This window comes from Simochromis diagramma, unplaced genomic scaffold (genome assembly GCF_900408965.1).
Source record: "Simochromis diagramma unplaced genomic scaffold, fSimDia1.1 OVJJ01000571.1, whole genome shotgun sequence".
In the NCBI taxonomy this organism is placed as follows: domain Eukaryota; kingdom Metazoa; phylum Chordata; class Actinopteri; order Cichliformes; family Cichlidae; genus Simochromis; species Simochromis diagramma.
In genome coordinates, this window is record NW_024386885.1 from 1,534,737 (window position 1) to 1,559,973 (window position 25,237).

The following is a 25,237-nucleotide window of genomic DNA, read 5'->3' on the forward strand; positions in this document are numbered from 1 at the left end:
AGACAAAAAAGATGCTGGTTGACTTCTGGATGAAAAACACTGCGACTACGCCCATCAGCATCAGGTCGAAACAGCGGACACGCTGGAGGAGCAACAGTGACGCTGTGTACAAAAAGGGTATGAGCAGACTCCACTCTGTAAGGAAGCTCAGATCCTTTAAGGTGTGCAGCGAGATGTTGGAGATCTTCTACTAGTCTGTGGTAACGATAGTGCCAGAAACGCCGGCAGGATCAACAAACTAATCGGTGAGGCTGGAAGCATCACTGGAGACTCCATGGGAGTCAGGCATCACTGAACAAACTGCTCTCCATCACAGTTTTCTATAAAGCTGTATAATAAATCTTCATTCTGTGAGGTGAACACACTCGTCAAGCATCAGATCCCAAAGAGATTTTTGTATTATACCTTCATGCAGCAGTTTTTCTTACATTTATAGTGCACATATTATTTATTAACGCAATTTTAACTTCTTTCAGATAAACAGGTCGATGGATAGATGCACCAAACCAGGAGCCAGGATTTCAGGGCACATCTGTACTCGTTTCTACACCAAATCATCTGTATAGCGTCTGATATGTCATCAGTGCTTCTTCAGATTGTGTTATCACAGAAAAGCACTATAGGCAGCCCATCTGCAGACCACTCATCATATTTGAAATCATTTTTCCAAATGTGTTAGCACTCCACCATCATTAAACTTTCCTCATCTCTTTAAGTGAGCTTTGAGTTTTCATTTAGAAGAAATTATTGGATTTCACGCGCCTTTTTTTTTTTAGCTTGCTAGTTACCAAGTGTGCATGAGCCACATTTGCCTAAAAAAAATAATATACTCATTAATATTTTTTTCTGTAGTTGTACAGTGCAAAAATATATTGTACAGTTGTCGCAAAGCACACCAGTTGGGAACCACTGCCTTAAGCACGCACACAGATGTACCATGGTCGTGTAAAAGTGCTACAGATAGCAAGTTGTAATTGTGCATTGTCAAAAATACTTACATTACTTTTTAACTCCCTCTCACCCCCAGCATCTTCTGGATTAGCTTTTCTTTCTTGTGTCTGCTTCTGCACCCTTGAACTTTACACGTCTGCACCGCATGATCTCACACACACACACACACACACACACACACACACAGCTTCAGCACATCCTCTACAGCCTCACAGCGCATATAATTTAATGTGCACACATACAATCAGACAACACCAAGCACCACTCGGGTCTATGTATCGCGCTCTTATGGAACCACACCTTCTTACATATGATGGATGTGTGATTTTTCTCCTTCGTTTAAGCGTCACACACAGCGTGCAACATCAGCTACACACACACACAACCATGGGTACACTAAGGTGTGCTAGCTCCAAAGAGAAGAGATTACAGTTTTTTACAGCCGCTAGGACACATTTCACAATACTTAGCTCACTTTTGCAAAACTCTTCACACAATCCTCCTAACTGACCGTCAGCTTGGCAAAGCAGTTCATTTCACATTCAAAATGCACTACAACTACCAAAACACTTTATTCAGGTCTCAAATAAACTCATTCTTCCAGAACACTAGCAAAGGTTGACAGCCGACAAACACACTTTGTCACCCACAAAACAATGACCTAAAAAACACTAACAACATGTAGCATTACACAGTGTTTCCTTGTGTAAAACAAGGACACATCTCTGTTTATAATTTCAATATGTGTTACTGGAATGAATCAGACATCATGCAGAATTCGTCAATATTTGTTTATGTATTTTTATTTTTTTGCACTAAGTAATCCCAAAATACAAGAATTTGTATACACACCATCCACTGATACACATACAATAGTAATGCTAATCTACTCAGTCTCCTCCATTTGGCCACAGGTTCTCATCCACATCACATCTTATGTCATCTAGGGCAACACACCTAGGAAAGAATCTTCTGGCTGCCAGAATTGAAGGAGTTGAAAAATTGAAGGAGTAACACCTGTGTAGATGTTCATCTACAATGAGAATAAGCTGTGGCTGGTTAAACTGCATTTTTAGATTTAAAATATGTTTCAATAAAATATTGCTGTTGAATTTTGCTGTCTTTTTAAGTTTTGCATTGTGTTATTGTTTTGGCCAAAAGTGACCTAAGTATTGAGACATGTGTCCTAGCGTCTGTAAAAAACTGTAAGACCTGTCACAGCTATAGATAAACAAGTTTCCTAATGTGTTCTCAGCCTGCTATAACTCTAGCCAAAGAGGAGTGGCAATTTTAATTCATAAAAATGTTCATTTCACAGTACTCAAAGTTATAGATCCAGGGGATAGATTTCTAATAATTTAATGATTTATATGTAACAAAACGTTATGTATTGTCAGCACAAATGTTGATGACCCCTCATTCTTCCACGTTTTTTTTTGTGGTGCACTCTCTGAACACCCTGCTCAGGTTGCTCACTTGTTCTTGGGGGCGACCTCAGCCGTGAACTAAATGAAGAAGTGGACATGCTCAGTACAGGAGGAACTCAGTGCAACTGACAGTCCACAAATGTAATTAATCAGTACATGAGCGATTACGGACTTGGCAGCGCATGGCGTTCCCTTCAGGCCAACCGTAGGGAATAGACTTTCTTCTCACGTCCATCACTTCTATTCTTGTCTGGATTATTTCCTAGTTAGCAGCTCACTGCTGAGTGACATTTGAGACACTTAGATGTAGGGGGTGTCCAAATTCATAGGGTGCATCCTCCTGAGGACCTGGCCTTCACGGTCTACGTGGGCCGGGTAGGCCGGAAGTGTGAGGCTGTGAAATTGCACGGTCTAGCCTTAAGATTTGTGTGACCAGCTTTATATCATATAACCCCCTATGGCGGGGCGTGGTCTGCGGTGCTGCTGCAGGGGAGGCGGACGCAACTAAACAGCATCCGCAATCATGCCTTGCCAGGATAAAACACTGAACTGGGTCCTGAGTTGACGTTGTTGTTGTGGTGTATGTGGTGGGCTGCAGCCAAGCGTGTGAACAGCAACCAGAAGAATAAAATGTGTGAAATCCTCAAAAGCATGAACGTGTGGTCATCGGGTCTGTCGTGGTTTTGCTACACTCGCTTAAAAATATGTTACAGTAGATCGAGAACTCAAGAAAACCATGAATCAACATATGAAGATGCTGCTGACGTGAAGCAGAGCAAAGCTACAGAGGTTTTATTAGAGACTGAGCTAAGCATTTTGCAATTTTTCATAAATTGTAAAAGCTGAAATTTCTTCAGTATTGAACAGCCGAAATTTGACTTTCTTGTCAGAGATTCCCCCCCAAAAAACAGCGGCCGTACACAACGGTAGACTGGTGGGTAATAAGCCAGTGAAAAATGCAGAAAATTTTTTGATGGGAAACTGGTCTTGAAGTACACTGAGAGACAGCACTGTGCAGGAAGTGGGATTTTATTGTGGTGGAAGCTAAACGGCAAAAGTAAGAGAAAAGTCATGACGATGTTTTTCAAATGTGAAGTGTAGGTTCATCTTCTTTTCCTGCTGGCTCAGTGAGTTTTGGTCGGAGTGATGAAACGTGCAGTTTAAGAATCTGTGAGATGTGAACAGCGCTTTGTGTTTCTGTTTGCAGAATCTATTTACCTGCCCTTTAATTGCTCGGTGGTTGTTAAAATAGTTTTGTGAGTTATAAGCTGAGATTCTGGCGTTTCTGGCAAAATACATTTATATTTAAACATCTTTCAGAATTTAATTAATTGATATCGGACTATTCAAATTAAAATCTATTTAAAATCGGGAAATCTATTTTTTAAACCCACGGGATCTAACAGAGGTGGAGGATGGACTCAACCTGGGTGTCTATTGCCTTATGTAGTCTGGGAGTTGACTGAATGTCTGGCGGGTGTAGTTTTCCCTCTGTGGTTGGGTCGGGTGGGCTTTCCTTGGCTTGGCCCCAAGATGCTGCAGCCATGTACCCTGGGCTAGAAGGGCCTGGGGCCCCCTGCCCTTGGTGGATTTTAGGGAACAGGAGTGCCTATTAGGGTCAGTGGGGGGGGGCTGGCTCCAGGAATCAGGACACTTTGCCCTCTGGGCCTTTCCTCCCCATCCCTAATTGCTTCCCGCTCCATCACACCACCAAACATGCAGGGCCTTGGACACTCTCATTACCTACATTGTCATAACACATACACCCCTTCCGGGTGGGCACACTGAATGGCGTCTAGAGGTGGGGTCTGTTCGTTCAGCCTCACCCCACCTGACCCCACTTCTCAATTTTAAATCGCATGTAGACATTGAGGGTTCTGTGGAGGAGTCGTGCTGACACCAGCTGCTATCTGGCAGAGGGTTGTCTGTGCCACGCCCCCCTTTTTAAATGCACTTTAGAACACCATGCACGGACACCACGTATGAACAGGCGGAGTGAAGCATGGGGTCTTTTTACAACCCTGTTCCTTGTTTGCCATCTGGGGCTGGAGGTTGAGAGGACGAACTGGTCGTCCGTTTAGGGTCTGTGATGGTGGACTCCTCTGCTGCGGGGACTGAGCCGGTCGGCCTCCACCCCAGAGTGAAGCGGACCATCTCCTGGGTCTGGGGCCTAAATATAGAGTGTGTATGGGGAGTGTGAGTGTGTTTACAGTGTCCATTTCTGTGTGTCTCCTTGTTTTGTGTGCGTGCGTGTTTATTCTCAGGTTTGCAAAGTTAAAACAGACTGATTCAGTCTTAGAGCAGCTGTGTCTGTTTTATTTCCATCTTGATGCACCTGATTCAGAGGTGTCAGACTTGGTGGTCCCAGCTTTTAAAGTAACCATTTCAAAGTAAGGTGATGAAGTTGATTGTATGGTTGTGATGATTTTGGTTGCGCAGCTTCTCCGACCACAGATGGATATAGACATCTTTTGTTTATGAACTCTTTATAGCTCCCTTTCTTTCAACCAATCAGCATTTTTCACCGACACACTGCACACTGTTGGTGATGTACAGTGGCAGAAATAATTAGTTGAACATCTGCTGAATGAGTAAATTTGCTCACAAAGAAATGGACCATCTCTAATTCTTTTATGTCGCTTTCATTTTAATAGAGAGACACAGAATATCGTCCAAAAATTCAGGAAACACAGTACATACAAGTTATAACTTGATTTGCATGTCGTTGAGTGAAGTAAGTATTTGATCCACCCCAAACAAAACCTGAAATCCTTGCTGTCAAACACAGTGGCAGCAACGGTGAGATCTCGGGAGAGATGTTGGCCCACTCCTCCTTAAAGACATTCTCTAAATCTTTTAGGTTTCTTCACTGTCTGCATGATTTGAGTTTCTGCCCCCAGCACTTTCTCCCAAGGCTTCTCTGTGTCATTTAGATGTTCGCAGACAAACTTAAGACAGGTCTGTACCTGTGCCTTCTTGAGCAGGGGGAATTCAAGATTTTGGTGTTGTCTGGCGTGTTATCAGCGCTGTTCTGGGAAACTATCTTCCCACCTGCCTTCAGATGATTAATAAATTTAGTTTGGGGCTGATCCACCACCTTCCTCAGAATCATCGTCACGCAAAGAGGCGAGATATTGCGTGGGGCTCCAGACGGAGGGTGACTGACGGTAAATGATAAATCGACTGTTCTTATGCAGCACTTTTCTGCTCTACTTGAGCACTCTTTTCTACACATAAGTGCTTTCTATCCATCTACACATTCAGACTCCAATCAGTGCATCAGAGGAACATGGGGTTCAGTATCTTGTCCAAAGACTGAAGCGATGGATCTCCACCTGCTGAGCTACAGCCACCCCACGAGTGGGTGAGGAGGGTCAATTTACATTTCATCCATTTCTAAATAATCACGCACTGCTGTCACCTTCTCTTGACAGCTCTTTGGTTTTGCCCATGGTGGCAGAAAGGTTGAAATGGAGTTGAGATCAGGAGTATCTGTAATTGATTGATGGATTAATTGATTTCTGTGAGCCACATAGACACATGCACACACAATCTGTAGAACCCACACTTCTGGCTGGGTTTTAGGGTATCAAATACTTGTTTCTCTGAATGAAAGTTATTTCTCTATACTTCTATATCTATCTGTATATGTTGTCAGCCAGCAGGCCACACAGCCATGCTCTACCTCAGGTCTTTTTCCTCTGTCAGTCAGCATGTTATCCTCAGTCGCCTTTTTTCCTTTATTGCTTTTATTGACAGCTTTTTGTCTACATCAGGTGCAGGAACAGCCTGCGGAGCAAGAGAAACCACACTTCTTACTCCTCTCAAAGGGAACAAGGTGGGATTTTACATCTTTTAGAAGCTTCTCAAACGTGATCCTGAGCAGAGATCTCATTCCAACTGATTTATTTATTCAATATCACTGGTTTATTTCCCAATTCTCTCACCCCCCCCAAAGAGATTGGGCACTAAGAGAAATCAGTCTGTAATCCTACAAAAAAAAAATCTGTGCAAAGAAAATGTTTTGTTCTTCTGCAGGGATCTTCTTCTGCAGAGATCCCTGATCTCTGATAACAACGAGACGGCCTACCTGAAGGAGATTAGGAATCTGGAGAACTGGTGCCAGAGGAACAACCTCCTTCTAAACGTCAGTAAGACAAAGGAGCTGATAGTGGACTTCAGCACTAAGCAGGAGAGGAACTACCAGACCCCCGTCATCAACGAGTGCCCAGTGGAGAGAGTGGACAGCTTCAAATACCTCGGAGTTCACATCACGCAGGACCTGTCATGGTCCTGTCACATCAACACCGTGGTGAAAAAGGCCCGACAGCGTCTCTACCACCTCAGACGCTTGAGAGACTTCCAACTGCCCTCCAAGGTGCTCAGGAACTTTTACTCGTGCACCATAGAGAGCATCCTGGCGGGAAACATCTTAACCTGGTTCGGGAACAGCACCATGCAGGACAGACGAGCTCTACAGAGGGTTGTGCGGTCAGCTGAGCGCACCATCCGTTCCGAGCTCCCTGACCTGCACTCAATCTACAGCAGGCGGTGCTGGACCAAGGCCAGGAAGATCGTGAAGGACCTCAGCCATCCCAACAACAGACTGTTCTCTCTGTTGAGGTCAGGAAAGCGATTCCGCTCCCTGAAGACCAACACAGAGAGACTGAGGAGGAGCTTCTTCCCGCAGGCGATACGGTCTCTCAATCACACCACCACACAGTACTGACCCACACATATGGTTCTTACACACACACTGGACTTTCTGGACTTTGTTTTTGCACAACACTGGTCACTATATTCTTCATTTCCGGTTAATACTTGTACAGCTGCTGTTATTGTGTATATATTTATTTATATTTAGATTTCTTCATACATTCTTATATAGTTCTATATTGTGTATTGTGTATTTTGTTGTACAGTTATTTTATTTTCAACTTTAATTTATATATTTTATCTTATTCTTCCCAGTTAAATTTACCCTTCATTCTAATTTGTGTTGTACAGTTATTTCATTTTTAACCTTAATTTATATTTTATTCCTTCCTAGTTAAATTTACCCTTTTTAATTTTTCTTTTTAATTTTTCATATTTATTTCCTATCTTATTCATAGCCTTTCCTTTTTTTGTTTTCTTTGGGTCACGAGCAGTTGTCCAAGCATTTCACTGCATATCGTACTGTGTATGACTGTGTACGTGACAAATAAAATTTGAATTTGAATTTGAATTCTTTTATCTGGAAATGTGCAACCTAATCCCAGTCCAGATTGCAAATGCTTAAGTACTCCTTGTGATTTCAAAACTCGAACAGGTCTTGGTATCACTCATTTAAATGTCAGAAGTCTTCTTCCCAAAATTGATTTTGTGAAAATTTGGATGAAAGAGTTAGATACTGATATTCTTATATTATCAGAAACTTGGCTTACTAAATCAATTCAGTTCTTTCCCAACATCAGTCAGGATTCAGAAAACAACACAGCACAATAACTGCTGCTGTTAAAGTGGTTAATGACATCGCTGATTTAATGGACTGCAAAAATACTGTGCTGCTCTTTTTCTTGACTTGTTAGAGGCTTTTGATACAGTTGACCGTGCTATTTTATTACATAGACTAAACAATATTGGTCTATCTGTAAATGCTGTAAGTTGGGTTTCAAATTACTTGTCACCAAGAAAACAGTGTGTCCATGCTGCTGGGTCTTCTTCCTCTTTTCTCCCAGTATCCAAAGGAGTTCCGCAGGGCTCCATATTAGGACCATTGCTATTTTCTCTTTACATAAACAACCTTTGTGATAATTTCTCAAATGCAGCATTCCATCTTTATGCAGATGATACAATTATTTATTGTTCATCCCCTTCAGTAGCACAAACCCTGCAATTTCTGCAGTCTGCCTTTGATGTCGTTCAGTCCCATTTAACTCAACTTAAGTTGGTGTTAAATCCAGAGAAATCCAAGTTCATGTTATTCTCAAATGGCAAAGAGTTGTTAGCTACGTCTCCTAAGATTAAAACAATTCAAGGAACTGAAATTGAAATGGTCACATCTTACAAGTATCTAGGGATCATTATAGATCAGAATTTGTCATTAAACTAAGTTTCTTTTTTAGAAATCAATCCCGTTTCTCCCTCCAAGTGAGAAAACACTTGATTCATGCAACTTTTTTACCTTTATTGGATTATGGTGACCTGCTTTTTATGAATGCACCTGCCCACTACCTAAAGACGTTGGATACTGTGTACCATTGTGCTTTACGTTTTATTACCGGCTATGGAAATCATGTACATCATTGTTCTTTGTATGCTGCTGCTAAATGTCCATCTTTGCATATTCGTTAGACTCTCCCATTGGTTGATCTTTATCTATAAATCTCTCCTTGGGCTGGTTCATCTTATTTATGTGTTTATATGTGTAAAAACCACAACCAATGCAGCCTTCATTCGCACAAAATCATACAATTGATAGTCCCAGAAATCAGAACAGAATTGGGGAAAAAGGCTTTTACATACGCTGCCCCTGCTTCCTGGAATAATCTGCAGGAGGAACTGAAATTATCAGAATTGGGAGAGTTTAAGTCTGTCTTAAAGGAACGAGAGAACAACTCTTTTACTGAGTGTGATTGTTTTTAATGTACTCTTAATTTGATCTGTTATTGTATATTTTTCACATGTTGGTATGGGATATTGTATTTGTTTTAAATGTTATGTACTTATGTGGTACGTGTATTGTGACTTTTGTTACCATGCTGCCAGGTCTCTCTTGGAAATGAGATTTTTAATCTCAATGAGATTTTTTTACCTGGATAAATAAAGGACTAATAAAAAATATATATTTTGTTTTTACACAGGACAGACTGCAACATGTTCACAGCTTTAATTCTACAAATAGAGGTTTAAACACAGGGTTTGTTTTAGTAAAGAAAGAATAAAAGGAACTATGATTGAGCAACATCCAAAGAACACACAAAGAACGGCTTTGTAGTGAACTGAAACTGTGTTAAAAACAATAAAACATGTCCACTCATCGTGCTTCTCTTGATATTTCATGCCCCCCCCCCTCACCACCACCACCACACACACACACTTATTTGCCTTCAGTGAACTCTGCTCTTGTTTCTAAGGCAACTTTTCATCCAGTCAACATTTGACTTACACCCAGAGCGTCTTTGTTCAGGTTTATGAGATTAGCAAACCATTGCATTCTGTTTTCATTTACACACTAATTTTTTATCTTTATCAGTGTGTACTCACAGATAAAGGGGTGTGTTTAATGCAACACACATTCTGACTGTATTCATTTAATAGTTAAAGCAGTCTTGGGTAATAGTGGAGCAATATATTATTAACTATACACCAGCTGTTATAGGGGAAGAGCAGGGCACACCTGGGACAGGTCACCAGTCTGTTGCAGGGCTACATCAAGCCCTCACATGTACAACTTTTGAAATGTCCATAACATCCTTTTGATCTGAACAATTTGTTAAGCTCTATATTAATGCTGGCATCTCCTCACCAAGAGTAACTCTGCATTTTATTGACAAAATTACAAAATTATAAGAAAAAAAAAAAAGACTCACTGAGTTTAACAGGGTGTCTGTTTCAAAGAAACACGAGTGAAAAAAAAATCCATCCATAAAAATTAGTGCTGGTATGACATCATCACCTGGAGCTGCAGGGAGTCGTGATCCTTGCTGCTGATAGGCTCACTGGGAAGAGGGTTGGGATTTGATTAATAAAAGCATCCAACACTTTGAGTGCAACACACTGCAGAGTCAGACGGTAAGCAGCATCACGGCAAGGATACTGATCAGAAGATAGCAAGGTAAGAGGACTTTTTTTGTTACTTGTAACAATAAACAGGATATCATCTGCAGTAAAGGTTTGCAACTAACAGCAGAAGGTCCTCATTTTAAGTTCCTTCCTGTTAATTACAAATGCAGACTTAAGTGTTTATTATAGCGCGACATGGCAGGGACACTAAAAGTTACATGAAAGCAAATAATCGCAATATTATGCTCTTATTTTCTGAGATTAAAAAAACGTATCCAGCTGCTATATGAGCTGTAGTGTATTTCATGCACTGTTTCACAGACTGAGTTGGACCTTTGTGATGCTCAGTGTGTGTTCTTCATGAGCTGAAAATGTTGTTAATAATCTGAATTTCCCTTAAAAAGAAATGGAAATTCTTTCCACAATGCACATCTCACTCCTTACAAGCTTTTCCTGTTTTAGGAAAACATTAGAGTTGCCATGGTAACAGCCACTCACCTGAGTGACTCACTGAGCACCACACCTTGTCTAAAGTTTAAAAGAGGGAGACAGATGAGCCAATCCTCCCACATATTAGTCAGTGCGCCACAGGGCGGATGTGGCTACAATGTAGCTGCCATCACCAGTGTGTGAATGTGTGTGTGAATGGGTGGATGACTGGATGTGTAAAGCGCTTTGGGGTCCTTAGGAACTAATACAAATACAGGCTATTTACAATATTACGCAGCCCTGCGTGAGCAGCTATTCATGCTGATGTCAGCAGTGAAACATGGCATTTACTCAGCTCGAGTCATTATTCACCACGTGCTGTTATAATAACGATTGAGAAACATGTTGCACGGCGCGGTCTGTAAGAAGTACTGACTCATACTGGGTGCTGCACTCTAGGACGCACACTGTTTATTTTTTACAGCAACAACAACTTTTTCAGATTAGCTGTCACTGTAGTCCACGATGATGTGGACACCCCGCCACAGCTGCCCAACAAATGTTCAGGTTTAACTTTCTGCAGAGTTCCTGAAGCTGAAAGCAATTTAGGCTTAGAAGTCATTTTAAAGGAATTTAAGACCACAGCTGAAGATAAAGCAATCACTCCAGGTTATTTAATTTTTCTGGTTCACTGGACCTCTAGCTCTCTGAAAGCCCAACAGTTTCTGAGCATTTTTGCCCTTATTGTAGGTTTATCCTCCTAAAGTGCTGCACCTCTATGGAAATCAAAGTGTCATTACTGGAAACAGAGAAGTGTGGCGTATAGCAGGCTCTTTATTGTTTTTTTCTTAACTTCTGCTAGGCTGGGAGGTCATTTGGCTAGACCCCAAATGACAAAACCATAAAACAAAACATCCCCAACAAACTGTACTAATGTATGCAGGCTAACTTGTTGGTTCTGGATAACATGTAGAAATTTACGAGTCCACCTTGAGTTGAATCCAGATCCAGCTTGAATTCGTGCCAAGTTTACATCACTTTCTGCACAACATGAACTATGCCTGGAACCAGTTTCAGCCATGCCTTGGTTAAATCCATGTTGCTGGTTTTGCACTTCTCCAAGTCATTCCTAGAAATCTCAAAATATGACTGCTGTTGGCTCCATTTTCATTTTCCACTCGTCCAATTCGGGGTCCAAGAGTGCCCGAAGCTCATCTCAGCTGACGTGCGATCAATTATTTCTCAAAGGCTACACATAAGACTTGTTTTTAGAATACTGAATTCAATACTTTAAGACTTTAGGGTCCACGAGAACCCAGGTCTTTTGTTTCATAAATGCCACCGGTATCAATAGCAGGATGGAAATCGTACTCCTCCCTCTGTTCTCAAACTGAGCAGTGTCTGTTGTGTCTGTTCCCACCTATTCTGCCTTTAGCCTTCAAAAGCTTCTGAGTCTGCACCAACACTCCCTTTTCAAAGGCCTTTTCAACTCCAGATGTCCTTATACACATTCACAGGGTCCTTTTTCTCCACCGTTTCCAGTCTTTCTGTATTGCTAATGTCAGCATAGGGCAACAAGTTGCACAGCTTTTGGAATCTTCTGTTAAAAATGCAATTGCAACTTTGCTACTTTCTCCAAAAGCAACACTGAAAAACTCAGGATGGGTACCCATGTGTGGTGCACAGTATCAGGGGGGAAAAACACCTTTTGATGCGTCTGTTATACAAAAACAACAATGGCAGGGCTTTCATTTCATTCATGACAGAATAACCGATCTCTCTCCATTGTCTCTCTCTGGCCTTTGGCAGGCACGCACAGAAGACTCTGAGCTCCCCTAACATGATGCCTACAGTTAAAGGCATGGCACACACGATACCCAGTCATGTTCTCAGAGTGGGCCAAACTATTTGCTTGGAACCGTCACAGGAGACAGTCACCCACCATGATGATCCTGATCTCGACATTTCTCTGGAAAATCTCAACCAGTTAATCTTGGAACTGGATCCCACATTTGAACCCATCGAATGCAGCAAAAGTCCCACATGTCTCAGCCCCCCTACAGGTACAGTAAGACTGTAAACACTTCTCTTGCTCTACCCAATTCAACCTCACATCACTTTATTGCAGATGCATCAAACTCAAACGAGAGACAGTCAAAACTTGCTTGCTGTGTGGGAAACTGAACTTGAAAAATTGTGTGGTTAACGGGTACCATATAGCAACTTTATTGCTCTGAAATCAGTTACATATAAAAGCCTAAAATTGCCAAGTGCAGTTTCACAGAAAATCTACATCTAATTGACCTCAAAGCCACTTCTCCGGTTTTTTCAAGCGATATAATATTCATTTTGAAACCATGCACCAGCAGAAATATAGCAGCACCCTGTGAAGGGTGGAGCTTACTGAGGTCACAAACACTAACCTGACTAGATTAAAACGCCATATTTGATTCAGGCCTTCACGATTCTGACAGTTATATATATATATATGGCAGAATATAAGGACCAGTATGCTAGGTCCTCCTTAAGTTGACAGGGAAGAGATAAAGAGGGTTTAAAGCTATTTCATTAGACCAAACAGTAATAAGACAATTTCAAAGACACTTCAAGCTCAGAGTGCACTTCATGCAGAGTGGTCATAAGCAAGATTAAATATTGCTTTGGTTGCATGTCTCTTAAAATCAGTTCAGCAACTTTTTCAAAGCTATTTTCTCTGCTGCTGTGGATTCAAGCGTGTAACAACATTGCTTGTTGGTAAAGAAGTCATCAGTTTCTCATCTCTCTTAAAATTACTCCCCTTGACCCTGTTGGAACCTGGTTACAGGCAGTGTGCTGGGAAAACTTGTCATCATGTTTCACCCATCATGTTATCACACTTTCAGCAATAAACTAAAGCAACTTAATGTTGCCTACACATTTGGTACCTACATGTTAAATCTGCTTTCTGATCATTTACCTAAATATACTATTGTAGAAAAGTTAAATTTACTTACAATTTAGAGTGATATGTGGACCAGATATAACATGTACAAAGGGCCTGTTTAGCCCTTCTTTATGCTTCAGTCTAACTCTTGAAAGCTCCCAGCTTTCAGAGGTGTGACACAGAGCACAGTAAAACCATAGCCACCCTTGTAAACAAATAGTACAGATAGCCTTGGGCTCTGGAAATTTATCCACCCTTTCTGAGATAGTTTTAATATTTTTAATCATGTTGTAATTGCACCACTTTGTCTGTCCTGGGATTATTGCCCAGACTTGTACCACGCCCTGCATGTGTTACAGCTACAGACTGAAAAGGCTCAGCGAGCAGTCACGCACCGGGGTGGAACAACGGTGCCTCATTCAGTCCTGCTTTCATCAGAAAGTGTGCGCAAGAGTCAAAGCATACATACATATGTGTAAAAATAAATGGGTTTCCTGTTTCTGATCTTTTCTTCAGAGAAGTTTGGTCGTGTGTTTATGAAACTGTCACGTGTTCTGAAAAGGTGAATAAGTTTAAAGGAAATCAAGCAGCAGTGTGGAGAAATATCTTCATATTCTGGCAGATTTCGCTCTTTCTGCATGAACGTTAGTCATAATTATGCAACTCTGGTTGCAGAAGCCGCTCGTCTGGCATATACAGACACCACATGCTATGGCATTTTCTTAAGGGCGTAAATTGTGCCGATCACCACGGTGATCCTGACGAATCAAGAAGTGGCTGAGGCTCCTCTAGGCGATCTAATGTTCTAGCAACAGTACAAATGTGCAACTCAAAGAACAGTGTGTGCAAGCAGGTACCTGCATGACAAAAATACCTGGCAACGGTGTCCTTAGATACACACCAAGCCAGTTCTGCTGATATAAACCAAACCAACACTTTTTTTCCTCACCAGAATAAACTCCCTCCCTGCCAATACTAACGTCTCACCCTTCCACCCACAGATGCCTCTTGCTCAGATGAAGATTTCTCTGAAGTTGTGCTCATTCCTAGAGGCTGTTCAACCATTTCATCACCCACAGTGGTCCCCTCGGTGTCCCCGAGTATACCCATCCCCACACACAGCGGCCTCAGATGCAGTCCCCAAGGGACGCTGGTTTTCTCCAGCTCCCCAACGTCCTCTCTGCCCCCGCTGCCATTTGGCAGCGCACCCAGGCGAAACCCCTCACCGAAGAATGACTTTTGCCAAGGATCATTGCGGCTGTCACACTCCAACAGAAACAGCACCGCCTCACTCCTCTCCACCTCGACCTGCTCGGACACCAGCTACATCCTTGGCAGGTAAAACTCAGTAAGACATCCCATCATGATACAAATGTCTTCCATTCTGTCCATTTCTCTGGTCTTGAAAACTGATCCACTTTAAACATGGTGAGTATTTTGAGGCGACACGAGCAGAGAAGGCCTGATCGATTTGGATGAGCAGTGCTCACATTGTGGCTAAAAGCTGTTCCATTCTGTGTGTAGGCGAGGGTCACACACACACAAACACACACACACAGATATTATTGCTTTCCCAAGCATCTTACTCCAAACTTTAACCATCAGAGCCAAACTCCAACTCCAAGTCTCAAACTTCAAGCAGGCCTGAATGAGTTTTAACACAGTTTCACAGCATTATGCTCGATCCTTTCATAAGTGTTAGGGTTCATTGCTAAACACAAAGTCGAGATTCTCCTTATTTAAAAAAAGGGAGGGGGGGGGGACAGGCAGAAACTAACTGTACTTCCCAGTGAAATACACTAGTTTCACATTTTTACTGAATTTACTATGAAATCAGGACAATTTATGTCCATGTACTCCAAATTTCTGACATGAAACAATTTCTGACATGCATCTCTCCCCTGATCTAAAACAGGTCTTACAACTTATTGTGACTCGTCTTTATTTATTTTTGGTTATTTTTGTCTTTTGATTTCCTGTGAGAAATGACTTCAATCACCCACTTGAGTTCTTATCACGAAACCTGCAACCCGCAGTCTACATTTTGAACAAGCACAATCACATAGTCCTCAAGTTTATCCTTACCGCTGTGCGCTTTTAGAATCAATGAGTGTTATACGTGTACTTCACGAGTGTCTGTTTGTCATGTATTTATAGAGCAACTTAAGACTGTAGCTAGAAAAAATAGGTCAGGTTGCACTAGGCCTAAAATACTGCACAACCTTATGTTCAATTTGTTCTATACCCGCAGCACCAGTTTACATCGCAACAGTCGTCTAAAGGTGCATTATAATTAGAGGTAAAGACTCCACGACAGTCTTCCATGAGGAAGAACTTAGTGACACTTTTAATAGGAAGAGCTAGAAAAGACTCAGTCTCCTGCTTTTATTTAGCAGGGCACTATACATAAGCACAGTCTGCATATATCTAAGGCAAAAGGCATTTAACACACAATTCTTTGCTTTTAGTTTAGTTTTTACCATTTGATAACCAGTTACTCACTGTAATTTCTTTTGTTCTGAAATAGTTTGAAATATTAAAAAAATAACTTAGTCTATCAACAGAAAAGAAGAAAACTGACTTGCATTTCCAAAAACAGCGCTGTACTTTGGTTTAAAACCACTTTGTGCCTTAATGTAGTGCCGTAAAACTTACTCGGATCGACTGGTTTTCCATTACAATTTAGTACCTCCAAATGCGCGTGATCTTTGTCATGCCAACGTGTCCAAGCGTCCCACAACTTAATTAATACGCAGCACGAACACTACAACAAAGGTGGACAAGAATAAACCTGCTGCTCGGTCTGTGGATTTTTGTCAGACTTGGGGATCACTGAGTTGTTTTTTGTTGCCATTTCCCAGTTGTTCCCAGTTGGTTTCAAAATTGCCAGTTTTGATTTCCGTGAACAAAACACTCTCATGACTCGTAGAGTGATGCTACTGACCAGCCAATTGGTGGCATGCAGTCGATGACGTCACATTTTAGTACCTGCTCGGATTGCTTGGAACCCCAGCCAAGCAGGTACTAAAAAAGTACCTGGTAACAGGTGAAAACTGTGCCCTAGTCAAGCCCAGTAGGTAATAATGGAAAAGGGGCTTAAGTGACTAGAACCTCAATTTAACCATGCTAGTCATTAAGAAGACCTTTTCATTCACAAAGTAAGGTAAGCCTCTCGAAGAGGTTTGCTTCTGCACAGGATAATTACAAAAACACTTTTAAATTTCAAAAAACAAACAAACATGTTTTTTATTAAAGTCTTTGTTCCTTTAATTATAGTTATCCTTCTAGAGGGAATTAAAAATGTAAAAAATGTCTCACTGCAAAAGAACCTTGTGTTTCCAACATTATTTTTCCTCCTTTTTCTTTCTTCATAGTAACCTCTCCTTAACCGGTGAAGATGCTGATTTTCCAGAGTCCATGCTACCCGGCTCCTTTAGTGACGATTCCAGGATGAAGCCATGTAATAACAGGCAAAGCCTGGAGAAGCCCTTGATGACAAAGCGAGGACATTTACAGGAAGTGAACAGCAGAAGAGCACAGAACGGCCCAGTCTCAGGGTCACTGACCGATATTCCCATACTGTTAGTCAACGGTGCACCTCAACAGGATCTGCACAGCCCTGAACCACAGATCGAGTTACTCCAGAGGAACCCTGTGTCAAAACCAACATATTCCAGTTCTCAAGCCCATTTTAACGGCAGCCAGCCATCGATGAAATTTGTCATGGATACGTCAAAGTTTTGGTTCCGTCCACACATCAGCAGAGCAGAAGGTGAGACCCAAGCAAGCATCACACGAAGACCTTACAGTAAAAGCACTAAATTCACAGTGGATTCGTTTGAGGAGGTCTCAAAAGTAACAATTTCATTTCACAGTCCTGCTTAAAGTACAAAATGTTGATGCAATTCAGCATGAAAGCATTCACCAAAGTTAAACACATTCGGTGCTTTTCCATCAATGGGAATCTTCTCGAAAGCTTTGTTCAAACTCTGAAACTGTGCCATCAAGCTAAAGTGATCCATAAGTGTTTTTCTTGAGTAATAAAACACACGTTGTTGCATTTTTCTGAGCATTTTTGATGTCTTATTTATTCTAGCTGAAGCTCTGGTAAAAGACAAGGAAGCAGGAACCTTTGTGGTGAGAGACAGCACCTCCTACAGAGGCAGTTTTGGTTTGGCCATGAAGGTAGATCAAACGCCCACCAGCTTTACTGCTGCTGCCTATCCAGGTAAGCTCACTAGTAAGAGCAGTGGCCTGACCTCAGTTTCAAAAGCAGAAATCAGTCAGATCCAGGAAACAGAAGATCTTAAAGCCACAAAAAACACAACTGCACACACAAAGCATGAATACAGCGTAGCGTATTGCTGTTGTTGTTACTCATATAACACAGACGGTGTATAAAGATCTCTAATTTTACATAAATGCTCTGGTCTATACCAGAGCCCTGCAGCGCATGCCTTACCCAACTCTGCTGACGACATCAAGCGATCTGTGGCGTGCTAGCACGCAGTGCTGTCATTTTTTCCTACCACAGTATACCTTGTATAAACACAAAAGTAAACCAGCTGTTTACGGCACTGTAAGCAGTCGATGAGGGAAAAAAAGGACCTCACTCACGAAACAATTTTGAGGCTTGCCTCGTTTGTAGATTTGTACGTTTTCATCCCTTTCAGGAATGCGGGATATGTGAGCGTTGGTCAAGCTCTGAGACCACTTCACTGACAGGCTCCATCCATCGAATTAATCCCTACATCCCGGGCAATCTAGCAACATGTTTTTCCTATTTAGCATGGTTTTCTTTAGCAGAACATTATATAATAATGCCTCTTTTATTTAAACCAGCCACAAAAATGTAAGGCTATAAAATGGAACTAAAAACACTAATTAACTCAGTGAGACCAAACAGTTTGCCTTAGCTAAGCTAAAGTTATAAATCCTTCACATACAGACATGTAAAGGCTGCCTGTTCTGCTCGCTTACAGCACCAATCTATCCTTAACTCTGGTCTCAGTGCAGTCCCTCAGTTTACCCTTTGTCATAAATGAATCATTTTAGCTCCTCTCCCTTTAAATGAACTTTCACCTGATTGGTTGCTCCGTACAAACAGCAGGTTCAAACAGCAGGTTCAAACAGCAGGTGGATGAATATCTGCTCTCAATGTGAGCTTTCCGCTCCCATAGATTACCGAACAAAACTTCTGCCAGTTTAAGATGAGCATCCAACACTGTAATAGTATATTTGTCATTCTTTTCTGTTATAATTTCCATGCACATGACTGACAGCGTCATGTGCGTGCTGATAATCACCTAGCCCCCCAAAAAAGTGAGGAACAAAAGAAGAGAGTGCATGCCCTGTAACCTCGCAGCACTGCTCGTGAGAACGGCCAATAAATTAGGCTGTAAAGCTCTGCGACTCTATTTTACCGACAGACCGGCACTAGTCAGTCCTTAGGGGGAAAAACATAGGACAGGACGACAACATCAGATCGTTGATGGCCTCATTTATGTGTTTATGGTGGCCTTGTGAGTCAGAATGAATTTTAAATTAAAGTAAATTAACTCCCTGATCACAGCAAATGACAGGAGACAACTACCTGAAAAACTCTACATTTATTAAATCTAATTTATCTGGGCTGTATGGAGGCAAAACGCACTGAATGAATGGCAGCACTTTACTTATTACAGCAGCAACATAATGTTTTTTGAAAGCTTTATGTACCCTGCGTCTCTCACATTCAGAAATCACTGCCATCCAGCGCCATTAGTAACTAATGCCTCTCTTCCATCATTGTGGTCTCAGTGCTGTGCAGAGGCAGCTCTGCTTCAGCGCCTTTTAAGAACAAGCTCACATTTCTAAAGGTTTGGGAATCCTGTCCAGCAGCGCTACTGAAGCCGGGTGAAAGAATTCGTAGGTTACATTTGCCAATCGCTGATGAACATCTTGCGGTGCCCTGCCACACAGCCACTGACGTCAACACGAGCAATTATGTGGTTCTGTGTCTTCTTTTTTGAAGAAACTGGTGGGAAAGGGTTATTCCAGTGCTTCTTTATCACATTGCCTTCATATATTGTTCATTCTGTGTGCATTTCATTCTCTGACATTTGTCCTTTTGTCAAAACAGGGGAAAGCAGCTCTGATCTTATCAGACACTTCCTCATTGAATCATCCGCCAAAGGCGTGCGCATTAAAGGCTCTTCTCAGGAACCCTACTTTGGTGAGTCGAGTTATCAGTTTCATACCCATCGAGAATTCACTCGTCTGTTTAAAAAGCGAGTGCTGCTCTGACTCAGAGATCTCTCGCCTCCTGGGATGTGGGTGAGCATGAGTGCCATGGATCTTACCCTTGAGCATTAGTACAAAGGGTGTGTATTCTCACACCCAAAGAACCTTTCTTATCAGTAGTGTGGGTCACTGGTTTGTAATCAGACACCCATGGGCATGTACTGATATGTCTGTCGCCACAGATATGTAACATTACAGTAATGTTGTCACTGAAATATGGAAAAACAGTCATCATAGCAGCAGAAGGATTTATACTGTAGTGAGTCTCTGTGTCATAACAAAACTCTGTAGGTTGTCTTCAGACCTGGCAAAGTGTTGAGGATAAAGTTCAAACTTTATTGTTCTTGAAATAGCCAATCAGAAAGTTGCTTATCTGTACTCAGCTGGAGCTGTGATTTGCTTTGTGTCTTTGCAGGTAGTCTCTCTGCCCTGGTGTACCAGCACACCATTTCTGCGTACGCCTTACCCTGCAGATTATGCCTCTACTGCCACGGTAACTGAGCCTTTGTTATTACTGCACACACACACCAGGAGTAGGCAACTCCAGGCCTTGAGGGCCGGTGTCCTGCAGGTTTTAGATGTATCCTTGTTCCAACACAGCTGATTCAAATGACCTCCTCAACATGTCTTGACGTTCTCCAGAGGCCTGGTAACGAACTAATCATTTGATTCAAGTGTGTTGACCCAGGGTGAGATCTAAAACCTGCAGGAGACCAGCACTTAACTTTTTTAGTGCTGAGACTTAATAAAGAATAAATAATAAAAGTAATCTTCATGTTTGAAAACTATCAGATTGCCTTAAACCTGCATCCTTTCCAAGGTTTGCAAACAATATTGGTTCATAAACTTTAAAATAATGGAGTTTGACTTTTTGTTTTAAAGTGTATTTCTAAAGGGGCCTTTAACATATTTCCTTCAATATAATGAATCGACTGTAAAGGACAACTGCTGGGCCCTGCGAGCGACAGATACCTGCTGTGTGCTGCAGAAAGAGACTATGTGAGAGAGACCGAACTATCTGGAGACAAAAGCAGCTGTAGACAACCATTCATACTATATAAAGATATTTTTGAATGACGGCTTAATTTCAGTCATATTAGCTCGAGCTGAACTTAACAGTGATCGAGTCTGAGCTTTTAGGAAAGGGTTAAAAAGAACTGCTGGGAATTAAGCTTTTTAAGCCAAGGCCTGATCGCCTCTGTGCTTTAATCTGGACCTCAGGAAAGCCAGGAGTTTGTTCTGCAGACCTCAGTGACTTTGAAGAAGTGTACTGGTTCAAAAGATCAGAAAAGGTATGAAGGTGCTAATTCCTGCAATGCCTTAAAAGCAAAGAATAAAATTTTAAAGACAATTCAGAAACTGACTTAGTAACTGTGCTGCAGCGTTTTAGACCAGCTGCAGTCGGGCTCAACCTGTAGTTTCAGGTAATACTGAATAAAATATTTAGTTCATTTTGTAAATCATGATCATCATCAGTCACAAAGGAGGGTTCTCCAGGATATACTTATTGGCTAATAACCTGTCAATCACAAGATACAAGTCAATGAGTGAGCAATGTCCTCAATCAGCTCCAAGCCACACTTCTTATGTGGTGCTGACAACCAAAATTACCCTTTCGACCAATCAAAATGATGGACGCAAACCAATGAGTGGCATCACTGAGGTCATGACCATCCTTTAGATATAGTCGATTGTGTTTTTCTGTCTGTGTCAAAGATAACGAGGTAGGAAGGCGTCCTCACTCAGACGCTTGGCCTTTCTCACAGTAGGGCTACTTTCCAAACCAAATTCTAACAACTAAAACTATTTTGGAAAGAAGATAAAAGCCAAACTAAATGAGAATGTTTCTTCAAATTATGGATTGTCGGGTTATCTTTCTCACGTCAGAGACAAAAAGCAGGAACAGATCCTAACTGAGTGCGGCTGCAGCGACCACAAGCTGGCAACTGAAAAAAGGAAGAAACAGTAATGCAGGGAAACCAGGGGTGTTTCCAAGAGTCTGCTAATGTACTGGCAATGAGCAGAAAACTGAAACATGACACTAAAACAGATCTTTACTTGAACAAGTTCTATTGTGCTTTAATGCCACATAAAAAAAATAAATAAAAAAAAGCAGAAATAAAACCCAGCAGAAGAAGAACAGGGACAACTTGCTGCTCAGTATTCACAAACACGCCCCCAACATCAGGGACAGACACCACGAACACTGGAAAAAACATTAATGTTGAATCAACTGAAAGTGTCATTTCTAAGTCATTTGGTGTTACTGTTGTGCCAGTAAAGCCCCTCAAATTCAAATAAAAAACTCAAATCTTATCTGTCTACACAGACCTGAGATCAGCAGAGGAGAGAGCAAAAGAGAGAGCACCTTCAGAGGACGACAACAAAATAGGTGAGTCCATGTAACGCCCCAACAACTGACTCTGTTTGGGCATTTTTAGATAAGTAGTATGGCCTGTACAGGACCTGGCCTGGTCCAGTGTCCAGGATTTGGGGAAGACTTCTTTGCCTTTGCCAAAATAAAGACAAACTGGACATTTTCTGTCAGATCACAATATTAAAGGTATTAAAAAGTGGATCTTTTCTAAGCAGCAAACACTGATGATAAGTTATGATTTAAGATATGATTAAATGCATAATTTTGCACCAACACTCCAAAAACTAGGACAGGGTTAATTTAAAATTAAGCTAATGGAAACACAGGTTAGTGTGACCTAATATAGCGCAGCTGCAGGTTTCCTTCTGTTCGCCACAAAGCTGTACCTGTGCTTCAGCACAGCCAGGGTCAGAGTTAAACTCCAACAAATTAAACTCTAACATAAGCAGTAACAGGAGTCTGACCAACAGAGTTATGATAGAGTTAAGAAGAGTTAAGAAACCAACAACAATTAACCCCCTTGCATTCAACCTTTTCCTGTCCTGCGGTTATAAACACTACTGTTCTGCTCTGCAGCCAAGCAGGAAATGCTGATAGTACCGTGTCCCACCGACTTGTTATCTGAGGTTTGCTCACGAACATCGAAAGCCTGGTTTGAGGGTTTGCACATCGCTTTTATCTGCAGAATATAAAGTGTTGCTTTTACCTGCACCCCTGTTTTCATGTGCATTGACTTCCTGAGCAAACAGCGTGACTGACTGTCAGGCAGCTTGACTTGCCACAGCCGTGAAGCCTCTCACAGGTGGTAATAATACCTCTTCTCGGTAAAGAGCTACGGCGTTAGAGATGCTGCTGATTTCACGCCACAGCCACGTGTTGCTTCATCAGTGAGAGTTCAAAGACCGAACTTTTCTTTTAAAGTCTGAAAAACTCAGGATATTATTAAAAACACTTAGCGTCGTCCTGAAGGCTTTTCCACATTCCTCGAAGTCTCCTTTCACTAAGTGGGAGAAAAATGTTCAGGCTTTGAAACATTCCAGCTGTTTTGGCTCAAGTCCACTCAACCAGGCAGGCAGCCATCTTTGTTTCGACACAGATAAATGGAGGACAAAGTATCCCAAAATTTTATTTACTTCGGTGAAATACTGAGAGATTTCTCAACAGAAAAATAAATAAACGAAGTGAAAATATATAATCCTCCAAAGCAACAAGACAAACTTTATAGTCTCCTTTATTAACACACAAACATGGGGAGTCTGAGGACATTCCTCAGCGCTTCTTACTTTCTGACAACACTCCCTTCTGTACTTAAAGTCTCCCAGTGGCAGAGTCGAAACAACCCCTCATCTCTGTGTTTAACAAGTGTGTTTGTTTGTCTTGTCAACAGCCTCCAACTTTGTCTACCTTAACGCCATCCCCACTGAGATGCTGACGGGCCCCTGTGCAGTGCAAAGGGCGGTGTCCTCAACACTCGAGAAGGCTCCGGGTTCCTTCACACCAACCATAGTCAACATGAAAGTGTCTCTGAAGGGTGTCACTCTCACAGACATCAACAGGAAGTAAGAAAACACATGAAATCAACGTGTTGCTGAGATTTTATGCGCTGCCGTGCTGTTTAGGTGTGGTCTGTGTGTGACACTGGGTCAAGACTCATCGTTTCTTGCAGGCTCTTCTTCAGGCGCCATTACCCTGCGCACATGCTGAGCTACGGTGGTGAAGATCCAGACAATCGAGTGTGAGTATGCACGACATGAGCTGCGAGCGCAGACGTCAGAGATCATCTCCACTGATGGTCATCAACGTGTTTCATTTCTAATCTGAACATTTGTCTGTCTTATACTCACAGGTGGACGAGAGGTTCAAGTTTTGGTGCAAGGTAATCTGAACTTCAAGTCTAAACAGGGGGCCTGTTCTGTTCATTTACACATTTTAGCTGTATTAGTGTAGCTTTGCATCAGCAGCAGCTCAAAATAATCCTTCTTTATCTTACACTGTGTCTTGGTGCAGGAACTCAGTTCATCCTCTTTCTGAAATAAGGTGTTTCAGTCAGCTCCTCCCTTTTAAGCCAGCTTTTTTCTTATTGGCTGCCCCTCATAAATCAATTGTTTGAATAGGATGTGGGTGGGGCTTCTATGAATACTACTGAGAACAATATATTTGACAGTAAATAATGAAAAGCAGAAGAGGTCCCTTTGAAAAATATCTTCTTCTTGGGGTGCAGATTAATCTGACTCATGTTTCTTTGTGCCGACAGGTTGTTTGGCTTTGTGGCAAAGGGCATTGAAGCCGGTATGGAGAATGTTTGTCACGTATTTGCAGAATATGACACCCTGCAGCCCTGCAGCGAAGTCATCAAGGTGATTCAGGCAGCTGTATCCAAGCCATAAACATGCAAACCCAGAGACGGCGTGATACATCTTCAAGACTCCTGCTTACACTTTCTGTTTAACACTGTGCTCTTCTACAAATAACCTGTCCAGTATGGTGGTTACAGGAAGTGTCGCTACTGCTTTGGAGAAAACTGGACAAGTTTGTGCTTCTGCTGAATTGCAAGGAAAACCTGATTTAGGTTCCGGTGTTTGATCAGATGATAAAAATCATATTAAAAGATATATGAGTGATTATGGCAAAAATTAGGATATAGTGGACTGCACCTATAACATATGATTGTAAATGAATGAGGCGCCATAGTTTGAATATCATCCAATCAGCTTGTAAAAGCAGTAAAACAAAGCCAACTATTTCTTTTAAGACTGCTGAGAGAACAGTTGTAGATGTGAGAAAGCGGCACGCTGTGTCTTCATAAGAACAGAAGCCCTTTTCCCAGAGAGGCGAACGTGCATTATCTGATGCGTCGAAATATAGTGATGTGGTAATTAAAAGTTTGAAGGTGAAAAGACTTGAAGAGAAACAAATGAACCCTGGTAGGTCAGTTCATTTCAAATTCTGCAGCTACCCCTGAATGTATTTATTACACTGCAATGCACTGTAAAAACTTTATTCTCTGTATATTCGTGGATTTTTATTTTTGTTCTTCATGATGAAAAATAAACATTTTTAACTATTCATATGTTAATAGTG

At 41.6% G+C, this 25,237-nt stretch overlaps 1 protein-coding gene across 1 annotated transcript; it reads left to right on the plus strand.

The window, feature by feature from the left end:
* Positions 1-10,078: 10,078 nt before the first annotated feature.
* On the plus strand, positions 10,079-25,224 carry LOC120734601 (tensin-4-like). The gene is made up of 12 exons (XM_040033497.1): positions 10,079-10,197; positions 12,384-12,637; positions 14,499-14,835; positions 16,872-17,269; positions 17,594-17,725; positions 19,619-19,711; positions 20,195-20,272; positions 22,109-22,171; positions 23,544-23,715; positions 23,823-23,891; positions 24,003-24,032; positions 24,411-25,224. Exons 2-12 carry the CDS (start codon positions 12,415-12,417, stop codon positions 24,541-24,543), a joined length of 1,728 nt encoding a protein of 575 aa, XP_039889431.1. The 5' UTR covers positions 10,079-10,197; positions 12,384-12,414; the 3' UTR covers positions 24,544-25,224.
* The last annotated feature ends 13 nt before the right edge of the window (positions 25,225-25,237 follow it).

What these genes read in the sequence shown, in the direction of transcription:
- LOC120734601 (XM_040033497.1), top strand. Translation starts at nt 12,415, where the DNA reads ATGATGCCTACAGTTAAAGGCATGGCACACACGATACCCAGTCATGTT. An exon ending in ACCAGCTACATCCTTGGCAG is followed by an intron (nt 14,836 to 16,871) that starts GTAAAACTCAGT and finishes CTTTCTTCATAG; the next exon opens with TAACCTCTCCTTAACCGGTG. An exon ending in AGAGGACGACAACAAAATAG is followed by an intron (nt 22,172 to 23,543) that starts GTGAGTCCATGT and finishes TCTTGTCAACAG; the next exon opens with CCTCCAACTTTGTCTACCTT.